Source organism: Diachasmimorpha longicaudata, chromosome 18 (assembly GCF_034640455.1).
Source record: "Diachasmimorpha longicaudata isolate KC_UGA_2023 chromosome 18, iyDiaLong2, whole genome shotgun sequence".
NCBI lineage: Eukaryota > Metazoa > Arthropoda > Insecta > Hymenoptera > Braconidae > Diachasmimorpha > Diachasmimorpha longicaudata.
Genome location: NC_087242.1, coordinates 2,757,769 through 2,773,256, shown reverse-complemented (window position 1 = coordinate 2,773,256; position 15,488 = coordinate 2,757,769). Strand labels below are relative to the sequence as shown.

The following is a 15,488-nucleotide window of genomic DNA, read 5'->3' as shown; positions in this document are numbered from 1 at the left end:
AGGAATGGCCGACAGTGGGCCGACATTTGGCCAATGCTGGCCGACAGTCGGCCGACTGTCGGCCATTCCTCATCGCCTGCTAGGGTGTTTCCCCTTTTTTTCGGCCAATGCTGGCCGACAGTCGGCCGACTGTCGGCCAGCATTGGCCAAATGTCGGCCCACTGTCGGCCATTCCTCATCTCCTGCCAGGGAAATCGATTCGCGGAGAGAAAAAATATTGAGCGATGACTTTTAATCGTCACCTGGGGGCAAACCATTTCCATCTGGGTTCAGCAATTTGCTTGGTCAGAGGTCACATGTGAATGTGCACCGAGAAATATAGATTTCAGTGTGCGATATACTCTCGACATTTATTGAAAACCAGGTCACACAATCTAGTGAATCCTGGTTTAATTTTATATTGGATAACATTTGTACACGTACAGTTGGCTATTGGCTCGGTAAAGGGAGTTTATGGAATTACTGCAATCTGTCTTGGGAGTTGTTACGACTCGGTATAAATTTAATGAGAGTAGTTTCGTGGGAACGAGAGTGGCTCTTAAAGTGTTATATCGATGGTTTAACTATCGAACATGAAAATCTGGAATTTATTCCAAACAGGGGTTGATTTATATTGATAATGGAGATGTTAAGGTGTAAAAATACGATACAATCGATATACGATTCGATAAATATCGATTATATTCATGAATCGATTTTTAAAAATCGATTCTCGAATCTCGAAATTCGATATTTTTCGATAATTGTTCAGTAAAAATTACAGAACAATTAAACACTGTTTTTCGGAACGTTCTAAACTTTTTCTTGAACATTTTCACAGAATATTGTTTTGATTTTTCTCTCCGTGTGTTGCGATATTATCGAAATTCTCGAAGCTGCGAATCGATTATCGATTGTTTCCTCATCGATATAAAAAAAAATCGATATAATATATGCGTCGAATCCTCTTCTTACCTCTTATATAAAAAAATACATCTGCAATCGATTAATCGAAAACTGTTGGGCATAATCGAAACTCCCTTAACGCAATGATCGGGTTTTAGTGAAAAATTTCGGGTTCAATATATTCATCGTGACATAATTGAGTGACAAACTGGTATTTAAGTGGTTGAATGGAGTTATTTACTGCCAACTCACCGTCTGCATGTTCTTGAGTACATCAGCAGCGACTGTCAACGCTTGACTGAAAGCTCTTGTTGCTATGAACGATCGCTTAATCTGGACCCCGAGTTTCTGGGGCACATCGCCAAATGGCCGCATCTCTTTCATGTGATTGCCAACGCACTCCAGATACTTATCATCGAACTTGTATTGACTATTGAGTACAGTGAACATCTTCTGATAGAGAGTGTTGAAGAAGTTGTCCATCGCCTCGTCCAAGTTGACCTGAAGAGAAAATATTAAACTTGAAGATCTTCAACCAATTCGTTTTCACTGGGTTATGATTTTGGTAATTGTTAAATATCTCGAAATTGAAGAGGGCTACCGAGATTTTGGTGAGGACCTTTTTTGCAGCTCGTGTGTTGATGAACAAAAAAGGTTATCACGACCATCTCGCTATCTCTCTTAGATTCCGCGGTAGCGCCTTCTGAACATGTTGGGGAAGATGTTCTGAATGACAAGTCTCAATTATTATTTAATTATTTGTTACTCACAGTTCCCTTGGTGTAGTAATTCTCCAGTTCTTTGAACAAATCAGTGAATACGTAGGAGTTTTGTTCGTACAGGATACCGTATGTCTTCTTGAACATCTCGTGGAAGCCCTTCTTCGAGGCTGCCAACAACTCCTTGAAGAAACCTACGAAAAAGATAAAATTCGTCAGCTCACCCGAAATTTAATAACTTTTCCCCAATTTTTAATTACTTCATTATTTATTCTATTCTTCATTTCATTTCTTATTTCATTGTTCATTTCATTATCTAATAGTCATTTAGATTTTTAAATTAGTCGCCTTGGGGAAAAAGCCAACCACCAAAGCGAGATAAATTAATTTGTCTCTGACTCCAGTTTTCGAGTAATATCTCCGAATCTAACACAGATAGCGAATTTGTTGTAATGACATTTGTTATAGCACTCAATTCACTCTACAAAAAAGGTTCAGGAGAAAATTTTCATATTCTCTCTAGATCTCGAGATATTCGCCAAAAACTTCCTTCATTCCATCCCCTCGCTACTGAATCATTTTCCCCCTTCCAATAATTAACCCAATTAAAAAATTACCTCTGCAATTTCCCACATCATTTCCACCCCCTGAATACGACGATTACCTCCCTGACTCGAAGCAGTGCAACAACCTCGACAATAGAATATTTATTTACAGGTAATTAAAATACAACTGTCTTTGAAGTTCAAAGGTGCATCAAGGAAACTCGAGACGTAGAAAAAAAAAATATCTCAAAGAACGTCATAACTTTGAGATTTCCATGAAAGCGAGAGGCAAAAAAAAATCACGGGATGAAAAAAAAAAACAAGCGCCTCTTCAGTGGGCGCGACCCTGTGAACCTCCGCGCAAAGCGGTGTTCAAAGACTTCACCAAAAGTAGGCTTAGATGAGTTGGTGAAAGAAGTAGTGGACTGGGTGGTTGGTACGAGTGGGGGTGGTGCACACTGGAATGAGAAAAAAAAAACGCGAGAGTCAGGGCTTCACATGTCCTCGAGGGTGGGAGGTGGTCCCCGTCTGTGAACTTGGCACCGGGGAGTACCGTGTAAAGTGGATACGTAGGAGAGTGTACCCCAGGTACTCACCTCACTGGCACATACACGCAATACTCCCTCTGTAATCTCTCATTTTTTTTTTTCATTCCCTCGTGTTCCTACTTTAAACCACATCAAAGGAAAATTGTGAGTAGCTCTCTGTAGCACGTGGAAATTAATTGAGAGAAGGGAGAAATATGTTTGAGCAAAAGTGAGAGCGAAAAAATTCGCTCATTTTGAGCGAAGAAAAATGGGAAGTAGCTCTCTCTGTAACATATGGAAATTAATTGAGAGAAGGGAGAAATATGTTTGAGCAAAAGTGAGAGCGAAAAAATTCGCTCATTTTGAGCGAAGAAAAATGGGGAGTAGCTCTATCTGTAGCACATGGAAATTAATTGAGAGAAATATATTTGAGCAAAAAATGAGATCGAAAAATTCGCTCACTTTGCTCCACAATGGCGGCGCGTCACCTCGCATTTTTCATTGTTTCTTGACCCTATTCCCTCCCTTAAAATCACTTTCTTATAATTTTAATGAGTTTCTGACGAGTGAACCAATTTAAAAATAATTTCTCAGATTTTTAAAATTATTTTTTAAATTATAAAAAATTTATAAAATCAATGGTGTGTTGTATTGTAATAAAAATTAATTACAGTGTTCCTCATCCACTGGATAATTCCAAAACCAAACTCACCCCCATATCAATTCCATGGAAACCCTTGCACTCATAAAAATTGAAGAAAAAAAAATGAGAGATTCACTCTCGAGGACGTGAGCAAGTACATTTCTGCAGAAGCTCCAGAAGGGCATAAAGAAAGGCGGGGTGCGTGACCGGGGGAGGGGTGGGGATCGCAGGGGGAGACGTAGGTTAAAGGGAAGACGAGCCCTCGATGTACTCATATGAGAGAACTGTTTAATTAAAAAAAAGCCCACAGGGCTGCAAGCTAGTCGCCCTCAAGCTCCTGGAATTTTATTCCCAACCCCCATTGCCCCTCCCCCGCCCTCCCCAGTCACATTCTCCTCCATCTGCATTCTCCTCCCTTTCATCGGACTTCTTGCAGTGGACATGTTCGATTATCACTTTCCAGGTATAACGAGAAAAATTCCTTTTGACTGGAGAGACAGAGCAGGGACCGCAGGTCCTCTTCGAAGGACAAAAAACAAATTAAAACTCTCTCGAAGGGAATTCGATGTTTTTTTTTCCTCCCTCACACCCTTTTCCTCACTTCATTTTCCTCCTTTTATGTGCACTCTCGACTTCAATTATTGAGGATTAAAGGACATATTGGCAAATGGGGAGGCGTGAAAGGGGGTGAGGGGGGGAGGGGGTGAAAGTGAAGGGAAAATTGTCAGCGAATGAAATTCGATTTGTACTCACTATGAAATCTCGTGCCCCTTGTTACGAGAAGTTGTTGAAGTCTCTGTAGTGTTGATCTCGTTGCTTTTTCATGTCTGTCTCGTGCACGAGCTTGAAGTCTCAGCTCCATATCAGCTGAACAGCATACCTCTCCGCCGCTACTTATGCCACCGCATGATCTCAATTCCTTGGCTGTAACGAACATGAGAATTTACATTGACAATGTTGTTTGATGATTTATTTTTTACTTTACTAAATTGTGTCTAATCGATTGATCTACATTGAGACAAGAATTCACCTTTTGCCATTAATTATATCAATTAATAATTTATTATTATCATCATTATTGTGAATAGGTTATTAATAATTTAAGGAGAATGCTGAGGAGATTCTTTTTTTTATTGATTAATATTTTTTATTACGGAGGTGAATAATAAGTTCATCGATAAATGTAGTTATATATTTATGTTTTGGAGACATAATAATAATAATAATAATAATAATAATATTGACTTTTATTGACGTTAGACGGTCCTGATTAGTCCAGAAGTGTAATTAGCCTTTCGGCCATTTTACAAATAATAAATAATAATAATAATAATAAATAATAAATAATAATAATAATGAAAATAATAGAAAATAATTATTCGCATAAATCTCAAGAAAAATTGACTTGGAATGAGGCAAAGAGACGCGACAAAAAAAAAAAAAAAATCTGCAATAAAATCAATGAAAAAATACTTTCTTTTTGTTTTACGGAAATGAGTCTCGATTGCCACTCAAGAAGTTTACAATCCTTCGAGTTATTTCGCACAAGTGTTTCCCAGGAAATTACAAAATGTCGAAGACGAAGGCGCAGACGAAGGGATGAGGGAGGAGGAGGAAGAGGAGGAGGAGGGGGAGGAGGGGGATTTTGAAATTAGCTCAGGCGTTGGATACCGGATATCAACAGATAGAGGCAATATAGCCAACTCGAGAAGTGAAAACGCCCTTCGTCTTATGCCTCGGTTACATCCGGAAACTCTCGGGAGGGCGGGGGGTTTGTTTTAAAAGTATGTAGGGATGTTCACCCCATCGGTCGATCATTCTCCCCCGTGAATTCAGGACTTTCCATCTCCGATCGGGTCCCGAACCACCGGAATAAATATTCCCATCTCGCTATTCTCTGGGGGATGGGGTGAGGGGATATGTTTGTCCACTTGTTATTTCCCCGGTTATCGGGGGGTGGAAGTGCAAAGTTTTGGATTTATATGTTGGGAAAAGAAAAAGGAAAATTAGTTGTGCGGGAAAAATAATTTGGAAATGGATTTTTCAATTTGTATTTTTTTATTTAGTCGGATCGATACGAGGTCGGATCATCTTGGCATCTCCGATTTGTTGGGAGGGTTTTTGGGGGGTTGACGGACTTCAAGGAGACACTACAGATTTTTTTTAGTGTTGTGTTATTTTTAAATCGACTTAAGGGGGTAAAAGAAATCGTAACTTCCAAAAAATCGGTTTTGATAATCCTGAGGGCTGACCAGTTTTTGATAAATATCTCGAAATCTATGGGAGATAGAAAATATATCATTAGAACATTTTTTGTTAAGCGCATCGAGTACTAAAAAAGATGTTATTACAAAAATTTCGATATCTCTATCGAATTCGGAGATATTTGTGAAAAACTCGATTGACAGATTAGTCGATTCATTATTATACCACTTGGATATAAAATATTAAATATATTCGTCTGAATAAATTAATATATTTATATATTTTATATTATACGTGTATTATATCTTATATTATCTATTATATTTTAATTTATATATTAATAAACTAATTCAGTCGAAGAACCAATTAAATTTCAATTTAATTAATTTGCGGTTTTATTAATTAAAATTAGAAATTTATATTTTAGAATTCTCTAGATGAAAATCTGTCTCACATTTCACTTATCCGGAAATCCTGATGACTAGAGAAATCCCGACGAACATTCTCATCCTCATCAAGACCGTCTTGATAACCAGACTTGATTAACTGTGAAAATCGTGAAGATCACTGGAAATTGATTGTGTCACGCAGCGGAGAAAATCACGGAAAACTTTTATCCGGAAAATAATCCAATTTCGATGAAGAACTTGAGAGGAAGGGACGAACCGCCCTCAACTCGTTTTCCACTCACTAAAGTTTCCGTTCTCATCGTCGTGGGTCCGAGGCGACAGATTCGATTCTCTCAAAGCTGAGATGAGTGCACTGGGGGTGGGGGCATTCGAGGGGGGGAAATCGACGCGATATACAAGGAATTCGAGATTGCTTGGATCACTTGGTCCGACAAAAGTAAGCTGTCCAACTCGACCAACAGTAAAGTCACGAATTCACGATCAATCGTTCGATTAAATCAGGTGCGAAATCGTGAGTGAAATCGAGGGAGTTAATTTTGACTGATATCTCGGAATCTAAGGGAGATAGGGAAAATGACACCCCGACCTTTTTTGTAGGGTCGATTGAGGGCTACAAAAAAGGTCATAACAAATATTTCGATAACTCCCACCGATTTCTCGCAAATCACCAAAAACCGGGGCAACTAAAAATCGATCAGAAGCGATTTACGTCGGTCCTAAGATTTCCGCGAAATTTATTTATAAATTTGCAATATATTAATTAATCATCAATTACGACAGCTTCCTTATGATAATTACTGTAATCAATGAACATTAAACTGATTATTCATTCGGATTTTTCTATCAGCGTGAAATTACCAGAAAATAGAGCGCGTGAGCTGCAGCAAATCCCTGGCAGGAGATGAGGAATGGCCGACAGTGGGCCGACATTCGGCCAATGCTGGCCGACAGTCGGCCGACTCACAGAAAATCCCTGGTAGGAGATGATGAATGCCCGACAGTGGGCCGACATTCGGCCAATGCTGGCCGACAGTCGGCCGACTGTCGGCCATTCCTCATCTCCTGCCAGGGATGCAAGAAATAAGGAAATAATACCGGGGGTATGTTGCTAGTTCGGGCTCGTATTCCCTATTTGTTTGTTGCGAAAAGGGAGGAGCGATTCTGGGGGGATGTACAGTATTATGTACGTGAGCAATTCCATGTACATATGTGTACAGAAGCAACGGGGATAATGGGGCATTGGGAGTAATTTGTTAGAAGTGCGACGCCACTCCGTCGCCGACGGGATATACTGGAGATTCACGTCGCGACGAACTTCCGATATGGGAAAATGCTGGCACCGCACCCCCATAGAATTGGGGTAATATTACGGAATGAATTCCGCGGATTTTTGATCGAAGTTTACTCGGATAGAATCGATTAACAGTTTGTGGTACGCGAACAACGATGAGAGGGAAAATCGAGGGTTAACGAGGCGTTAAGCATAACGTTAATGTTTGGGTGATGGGGATGGATCGGTAGGGGTGAGGGTGGGTTGGCCTAGGTCTCCCTGGTACCCGTCAAACCATAAAATTGTGGAAACGGCTTTGAGTTTTCATCTTTATGTTGAGGGACTGATATCGATGTTTATATTGATGTTGATGAAGTGGATGTAGTTAATGAAAAACGATTGTTGAAATATTGCAAATAAAAATGGAAGAATATTGTTCAAGTGATGAGGATAGAAAACCGAATGACATGTGCTATAGATCATGTTCGTTATTAATTACTGATTGTTTCCAAAAACAAATGAGAGAGATTGGTAACTCGTGTTATTTCAGACGTTGGCGTATCGTATTTTGGTCAGCACAAACCGATTGTCGTAGTATTCAATAACGATGATAACATTCTGAAAATTGATAATGTTCCACATGATGTCAATAGTCAAGGAAATCCATCTTCCTAACTACATACCCATTTAATGTACACCACATCTTCATTTTAAATATTCCATCAAATTTATGTCAATCAATATATTTTATCAAAGTTATGTCAACGAATGCACCTTATCAGAGCCAAGTGACTAAATATCAATTCCATTTCTTCACTGATTTCGCAAAAATCTGTTGTTCTCAAGTCCCTCTAGTTTTCCACACATTTCACTTGAACAAGTCAATATTTTTTCAAATTCTCCGATCAACCAATTCACAGCAATTGACAGCATTAATCGTTCGACGAATCCGCGGATGATGACGGAACAATCGTCGAATCAATATCACACTAACAAAGATACAATTGTCGCCAATGTTATTTGCCTTATAAATAAATAAATGAGGACAAGAGCTCGAGAGATTGTTTGTCTTCTTCACCAGAGTCCCATCGGCCCTAGTTTTTCTGGTCTTGTGGTCCGAAGTACTCAATCAATAGTTCTCCCGGAACATCGAACGGAGGGGGAGAATCCAGAATAATTCATCGAGCGAGGGGAACAAACGAAAGGGAAAGTCCCGATCTAAAACCAAAGGGTGCGTCTTCGGAACAAGGGAAGACGCGACGGTCGCTACGAAAAGAAAAAAAAAATTTTTCGAAAAAAAAAATCCTGAAAAATTGTTGTCCCGCATGACCAATTCTACCACCAAGACCGGTAATGCAATACAGGACGTTAAAGTGGGGTGTCTCCTAGCAACCCAATGTCTTCTCACCCCTCGGTGCTGGCGCCCTTACTCATTCCACTGCGACCTTAAGGAAGAGGATGGCTAGGGCACCCTGAGGATCGCGTGATTCCGGCGCCAAACGGCCGATGGGCGAAACTAGTGGAATAAAATATAAATATGGGGTGCATAGGCCGATGAATGTCATTTACTTTTCAATTTGAAAATCGTTAAGTGAGAATTTACGACATTTTTCACCCCCCGGGGCGGGATGGAATGCTAAATGACGCGAATACTCGGCGACAAATTTTCGTTTGGGAAAACTGATCTATTTTGGGTTTATATGGGGTGGGAAAAATCGGGGGAACATTTCTGGTATTGCCCACCAGACATTTTCCACCCCCTTCAGTGAGGGGATGGAATGGTAAATGACGCGAATAATGCACACAAATATCCGGAAATAAATTTTTTTTTGCGAATCTATTGTATTTTTATCTGCGACAGGAAAAGTCGTTGAAAAATTCTGGTTCTCAGCACCAGAAATCGGACAAAAACTTAAACAAATTCAAATTGTTTTTTAAAAATGAAATATTTATCGCTGCGATGTGTTGTTACTCTACGACTCGCAGTCATCCAGCAGCCAAAATTATGTAAACACTTTGTTTTCCATGAATTTTTTCTGACTCAGAGACCACGTAGACACAAAAGCAGAAACGAATGCATAAGCTGTTGACTAATGACGACACCGTATATTTCATTCATCATTGGATCCCTCACGCCAACAATGTCTCCTCATTTTTTAATTGTAAAACCCCAGTCCTTTGAGTACGAATATAATGCTCTTCCGTCATTCATCGCACCACAAAATACCTCCATTAACTTTCCTCGCACGGAATGATGAATTATTTTCTTTGACAGCCAGAACGTGAGGTGTTTCACTCCTCAAACACTGAAATTCCCATTTTTCGGTGCCTCTGAAATAATTTTCACATTTGTCTCTACGAAAGTGCGATAGAACATCGATATTTGGTATATTTGGTCATTATTCGGTATTTTTCAGCCCAATGTATCGAAGCTCATTTCCCCTAATCGATTATCGATTATCAAATGATCGATTATGATAATGAAATAATCGATTATTTTCATGAATTCGCCCTGATCAATATGAGAAATGTATTTTTTAGTTATCGACGACATTTTCATATCGCTTATTGGAATATCGATATTTTTTGAATCGATATATTGGAAACTCGATTTTTATCGATTGAATATATCGATTTTTTTTCTACTATCGAATATTTATCATGTAAAATGACTCACGAAATCATTTAACATTCACCATTCAACATATCGATATTAATCGATATTAAATATATCGATAATAATCGATATTATCGAAATATATCGATTTTTTTTCTACTATCGAATATTTATCATGTAAAATGACTCACGAAATCATTTAACATACACCATTCAACATATCGATATTAATCGATATTAAATATATCGATATAAATCGATAATAATCGATATTATCGAAATATATCGATTTTTTTCTACTATCGAATATTTATCATGTAAAATGACTCACGAAATCATTTAACATTCACCATTCAACATATCGATATTAATCGATATTAAATATATCGATATAAATCGATAATAATCGATATTATCGAAATATATCGATTTTTTTCTAATATCGAATATTTATTATATAAATGACTTACGAAACCATTAAACATTCACCATTCAATATATCGATATTAAATATATCGATTTTTTTTCTAATATCAAATTTTTATTATGTAAATGACTCACGAAACCATTTAACATTCACCATTCATTCATGGGGACGTCAAACAAAAGGCGCGACGTATGTAAAAGTAGTCGCTCAATGCGACTCTTTATATTTCATCTCCACTCGTTTTCCCTTTTCTCCGTCTCTCGTCCTTCTATTTCGCAAGTTCATTCAGCATTTTAGTGAGAGCATCAAAGACACGGGAAGGGAAACTCCACGATTGCCTCAAGATATTTAAGTTTGTCGGGGGTCAGGTATAGCCGACACATGACATTGATCCAGTGATTGAGACGGGATATACGTGACTGTGACGAAAGGGAATTACATCCGAGGATCTTCTACCTACGGAACTTTAATTATTTAGTGTTCATCGAATTTATTTGGATTATTTAAACTATTCTTTGGGGCCTAGGGGGGGAAATCAAATAGACGTTCGATTGTTGTGGTATTTTTGTAAATTAAATAGGGGAAAATTAGAGGTCAAAGGGGACAAAACTTTTCGTGATGAGAATTTTTGTGGTGAATAATTCAGTCGGAGATGTCGGAGAAAATTAAAATTATTTACGAGAGAACATAAATTATTATAATTTATTCGTAGCTGTTATAATCGTGAGTTTTGGTATTTAAAAATCTGAACTTTAGATTTAAACTTCGGGGCTGTCATAATTATTTTTTATTTCTTTCAGCGTGAAATAGATGATTACATATCATGTATACACATTATATTATGTACATAGTGTGTATACTACGTATCATATAATGTACATCTATTTGTCATATTTTTAGCTCATTAGAATATATTCATTGACGTCAGAAAATTGATTTACTTTCTCAGGCGAGTTTTTGAATAATATCTTCGAATCTAAACGAGATAGCGACATTTTCATAATAACATTTATTGTAGGTCTTAATTAGCTCCACAAAAAAGATTCTGATAACAATTTCGTAATCACCCCTGGATTTCGAGATATTCCCCAAAAACCGTTCAACAGTCCCTCCAAAAAAAATGTTCTAGTAAAATAAAAAATAAACCCTCAGATTTTCTAATTGATTTCGGATTCAATTAAGTTAATGCACTATTAAAATAATTATATAACTATTTTTCAATTGCGACTCTTCAATAAAATTGCGATTTAACTTAATAATTATAAGGAAAATCTTTAATTTTTTAATTTTTCAACCGAATTTTTTAAATTAATTTTTTAATTATCTTCTACTTCGACACACGGGAAGGCCATTACTCAATTATTCACCAAATTCCATTAATCTCACATTTTCATCTCTCCTTATCTCATGCAAAAGCCGTAAGCCATAAATTACCATAACTCATTATCATTTTAAAATTAAAAAGCCTCAAGCAATAAATATTTCCGTCCGATAATGCGTCGACTCATCCGTAAAAATGTGGAAGTCTCTATTGTGGATGAGGCCATTGTCGTATGAAAATAAAGAAGTGGAAGAGTTAGCACTTCCGTCGATGCTCCAGGAGAGTATAAAAGAAAGACATGTGTATTCCCTGGCAGTTAGTATTGGAAGGGGCCAGATGGAAGTGCAAATAAAGGACGAGCTCGGATGAATAGAGACTCTCGCGCTCGTGCGACAATGCGTCGTGTAACGTTAAAAGAGTCCTTTGGTGTTTTCCGTTTAAAAAAAAAAAAAAAACCCGCCCAACTAATGCCAGAGTTTACGTGCTGCAAATCGATTCGCCCTCTTCGTGTACTGTGAACTGCACGCTGTGAAGTATTAACAATCAGTCAATGGCACGTCATTACCCGTTCATTCATCAATTCATACATTATGAGAGCTACTGATAATAAAAATGAATGGAAAATGGGAGGGAGGGTTTTTGGAGGACTTTGGGGGGTGATTATTTGGGGTTAATTGGGGGTGGTTGGTTAGTTAGTCAGTTGATTAATTAGTTAATTAGTTAGTTGTTTATTGTTGTAGAAAAATATGTATATTTATTTTATATCAAGAACTACTAATAATAAAAATTGATGGAAAATGTGAGAGAGAAATTTTTGAAGGACTTTGAGGGGTAATTATTTGTGGTTAATTAGGGGGGGGGGGGGAGTTGGCTAGTTAATCAGTTAATTAGTTAGTTAGTTATTGCTTTAGAAAAATATGCATATTTATTTCATTCGAAAAGCTACTGATAATAAAAATAAATGGAAATTATGAAGAAGAATTTTTCGAGGGACTTTCACAACTGATAATTTCTCTTTAATTGGTTTAGTGGTTAGCTAGTTAATTAGTTATTTAGTTATCTGTTACTTAAGAAAAATGAACAGTTATTTTATAGCGAGAGCAATGGATAATCAAAGTGACTGAATTATGAGGAAGAATTTTTCGGAGAGCTTTCATAACTGTTTATAATTTCCATTTCTAGTAGTTAGTTAGTTAGTTAGGAAGTTTAATTAATTACTGCTGTACGAAACTATAAATATTCCCCTTACAGCAATGAGCTGCGCGAAAAAATTATGACAATTAATCAATAGTGACTGCATTATGTAACGAGAAAAAAATATAAATTTATAGAATGGAACTTGTTTTTTTAAATATTTATGTTAATAATGATTTCAGTTGGCGGAATGATGTCATGAAATCCTGGAGTCTGAACGGCTGATCGTATGACGGATGTTATTTAAGTTTTGCTCCGACGACGAGCACGTACGATCGTTTGTGCACGTGCCTGCGTCTCCCCTCGTGTTATTCGCAAATATCAATTTTCAATCGGAAATGTACCCAGAATATAACTCGCATAACTGAATTTTTAAAAATAAATTTTTCCTCAACATTTTCCTGAATTTAAACAGAAAAATTATGTCTTCAGATGCAAATAAAAGTGTAGAACGTAAACTAATTTCTTTCAATTGTTCATCCCACATTAAAATGATATATTATGTGTACATAATATATAAACTGTACATACAATCAAAAATAACACGTCAGATAAGGGAAATACCACTCGCTAGACATCACAAGTTTATTTGAATTCCCCAGAATAATTTTTTTTCCCAAATGTACACACTTCCTGAATCAACAGCAGAATCGAGTTATTTTTGAACGTCAAGAAGCCAAAACGTGAATTCTCCTGCAGTCATTGTTTATCCGCTGCATTTAGATCATTTGTTGGTTTAACGCACCTATGGGAGAGCTGGCGGAGCAACAGCCTCCGGAATTCCTCTAAACACAGTGTGAAAATGTCCTGGTCGATGAACCCGTTGCCATGAGCGTTCCTTCATCCTCCCGCGATTCAAAAAGAACGTAAAAAAAATCGTCAATCACGCGAGCCGATATGAAACAATGGAGGCAATTCCATATCGTTCTGGATGAAAAATAAAAACAAAATGAAAGCGGAGTAACGATGTATGAAATTGAAAGAGACTGATCCGATGGAGCGACTTTTTGAGGGCATTGATTTTGTGCATCGACCATTGGTTCAGACGATTTTTCAATAATGAAGGTGGAGATGAAGATAGACGAGAATTTTATTTCCTTGAAAAAAAAATTTCCGAAAAAAAAATCTCTGATCGTGATAATATGTTAAAGCTTTACTACATTATATTATTCTATATATCATTTGACTGGGATTGATCTCAATTTTCCATATTTTCGAAGCCCGACATTGCGCCAACCTTCGCCCGACGTTGCCGACATCCCCCCGACATTCCGCCGACATTTCCGGGAAATCGTTCCTGATGCATAGAATGGTTCGTTTGGGATGAAATAAGAGGTGACACCTGTTCAACTGATAAAAAAACCACCCTAACCCTTAAAATAAAATATCAAACATCCGTAAGTAACGCAATCTCGACAGTCGAGTGCATCTGCCAGTGAATGCAGTGTTTAATGCACAACAAAAGTCGTTACACCGGCCTCCACATGGAAATCCATAAATCAGTTTTCACTATTACATACGGTGGAAGCATCTGCAGAGGTTAGACTCCCATTTGCAACTGTGGGAAGAATCTACCAGTTGCCAGGTTACCACTATCACCAACTTCTAAATGAGTTTCACCGAGACTAACGCCTGTCGATATTTCATCCCCTATCTGACGCTCACGTGCAGCCACATTCAACATATGTAGAACCCCTAGATTTAATGTCAATTTTCCTGTGTCTCCCTTTAACTTTTCAGTCCCTTTGTACCTCAAATCCCTCGTCGCCTACTCCCGCCACCCCCTCACAGTCGCAACCCCATTCTTCTTGGGGTGAAGTAGTTTGTTGAACAGTCTGTGTCATTCACACCAGTTTTGTGATAATGACGAAGAAATAGTTCAACTTTGGGGCCCTATATCACGGGAAGGGCTGAGGCGATTTTTATGATTTTAAACTGTTTTTCAAGGTAATTTTTTAAACTTTAAAATTACGGTAAATTTAATGAAATTGATTCGTTGAGTTTGGAGATATGACGTTTTTTATAAAATAAGAAAAGAGCGCACATGTGGATATTATATATTAAAAATTATATATTAAATATTATATATTAAATATTATATATTAAATATTATATATTATATGTTATATATTATATGTTATATATTATATATTATATAACAGTAAAAATTATATTTGCTCATGATAAAGAGAATATGTACGACAGCGACAAAAAAAAATTGGCTCGATTAAAGGGAGCATTTATCTCTGCCCGTAGGTAAGCGAAGGTATGTTGAACAATGCGATAAGATAAATCCTTTGGGTGTAGGCAACGAAAACCCAGTGGGCTTAGGTATATTATTACATACGATAAGGGAACTCCGGCCTCCATTGTGAGATATCATTCTGATTTTTTTTTTTGACGTGTGATATCGAGCATCACTTATTTATTTACCAGGCAAATAACATTGGCGACAATTGTATCTTTGTTACTGTGATATTGATTCGACGATTGTTCCGTCTTCATCCGCGGATTCGTCGAACGATTAATGCTGTCAATTGCTGTGAATTGGTTGATCGGAGAATTTGAAAAAATATTGACTTGTTCAAGTGAAATGTGTGGAAAACTAGAGGGACTTGAGAACAACAGATTTTTGCGAAATCAGTGAAGAAATGGAATTGATATTTAGTCACTTGGCTCTGATAAGGTGCATTCGTTGACATAACTTTGATAAAATATATTGATT

General features: G+C 37.3%; 1 protein-coding gene across 1 annotated transcript in view; it reads right to left on the bottom strand.

The window, feature by feature from the left end:
- Positions 1–15,488, bottom strand: part of LOC135170720 (glypican-6) — a 55,119-nt gene that overhangs the window by 5,948 nt on the left and 33,683 nt on the right. The window contains exons 2-4 of the mRNA XM_064136764.1: positions 4,073–4,243; positions 1,656–1,798; positions 1,138–1,386 (exon numbers count right to left, since the gene is read on the bottom strand). Coding sequence (XP_063992834.1) covers positions 1,138–1,386; positions 1,656–1,798; positions 4,073–4,243 — 563 coding nt within the window. The remainder of the gene's footprint in view (positions 1–1,137; positions 1,387–1,655; positions 1,799–4,072; positions 4,244–15,488) is intronic.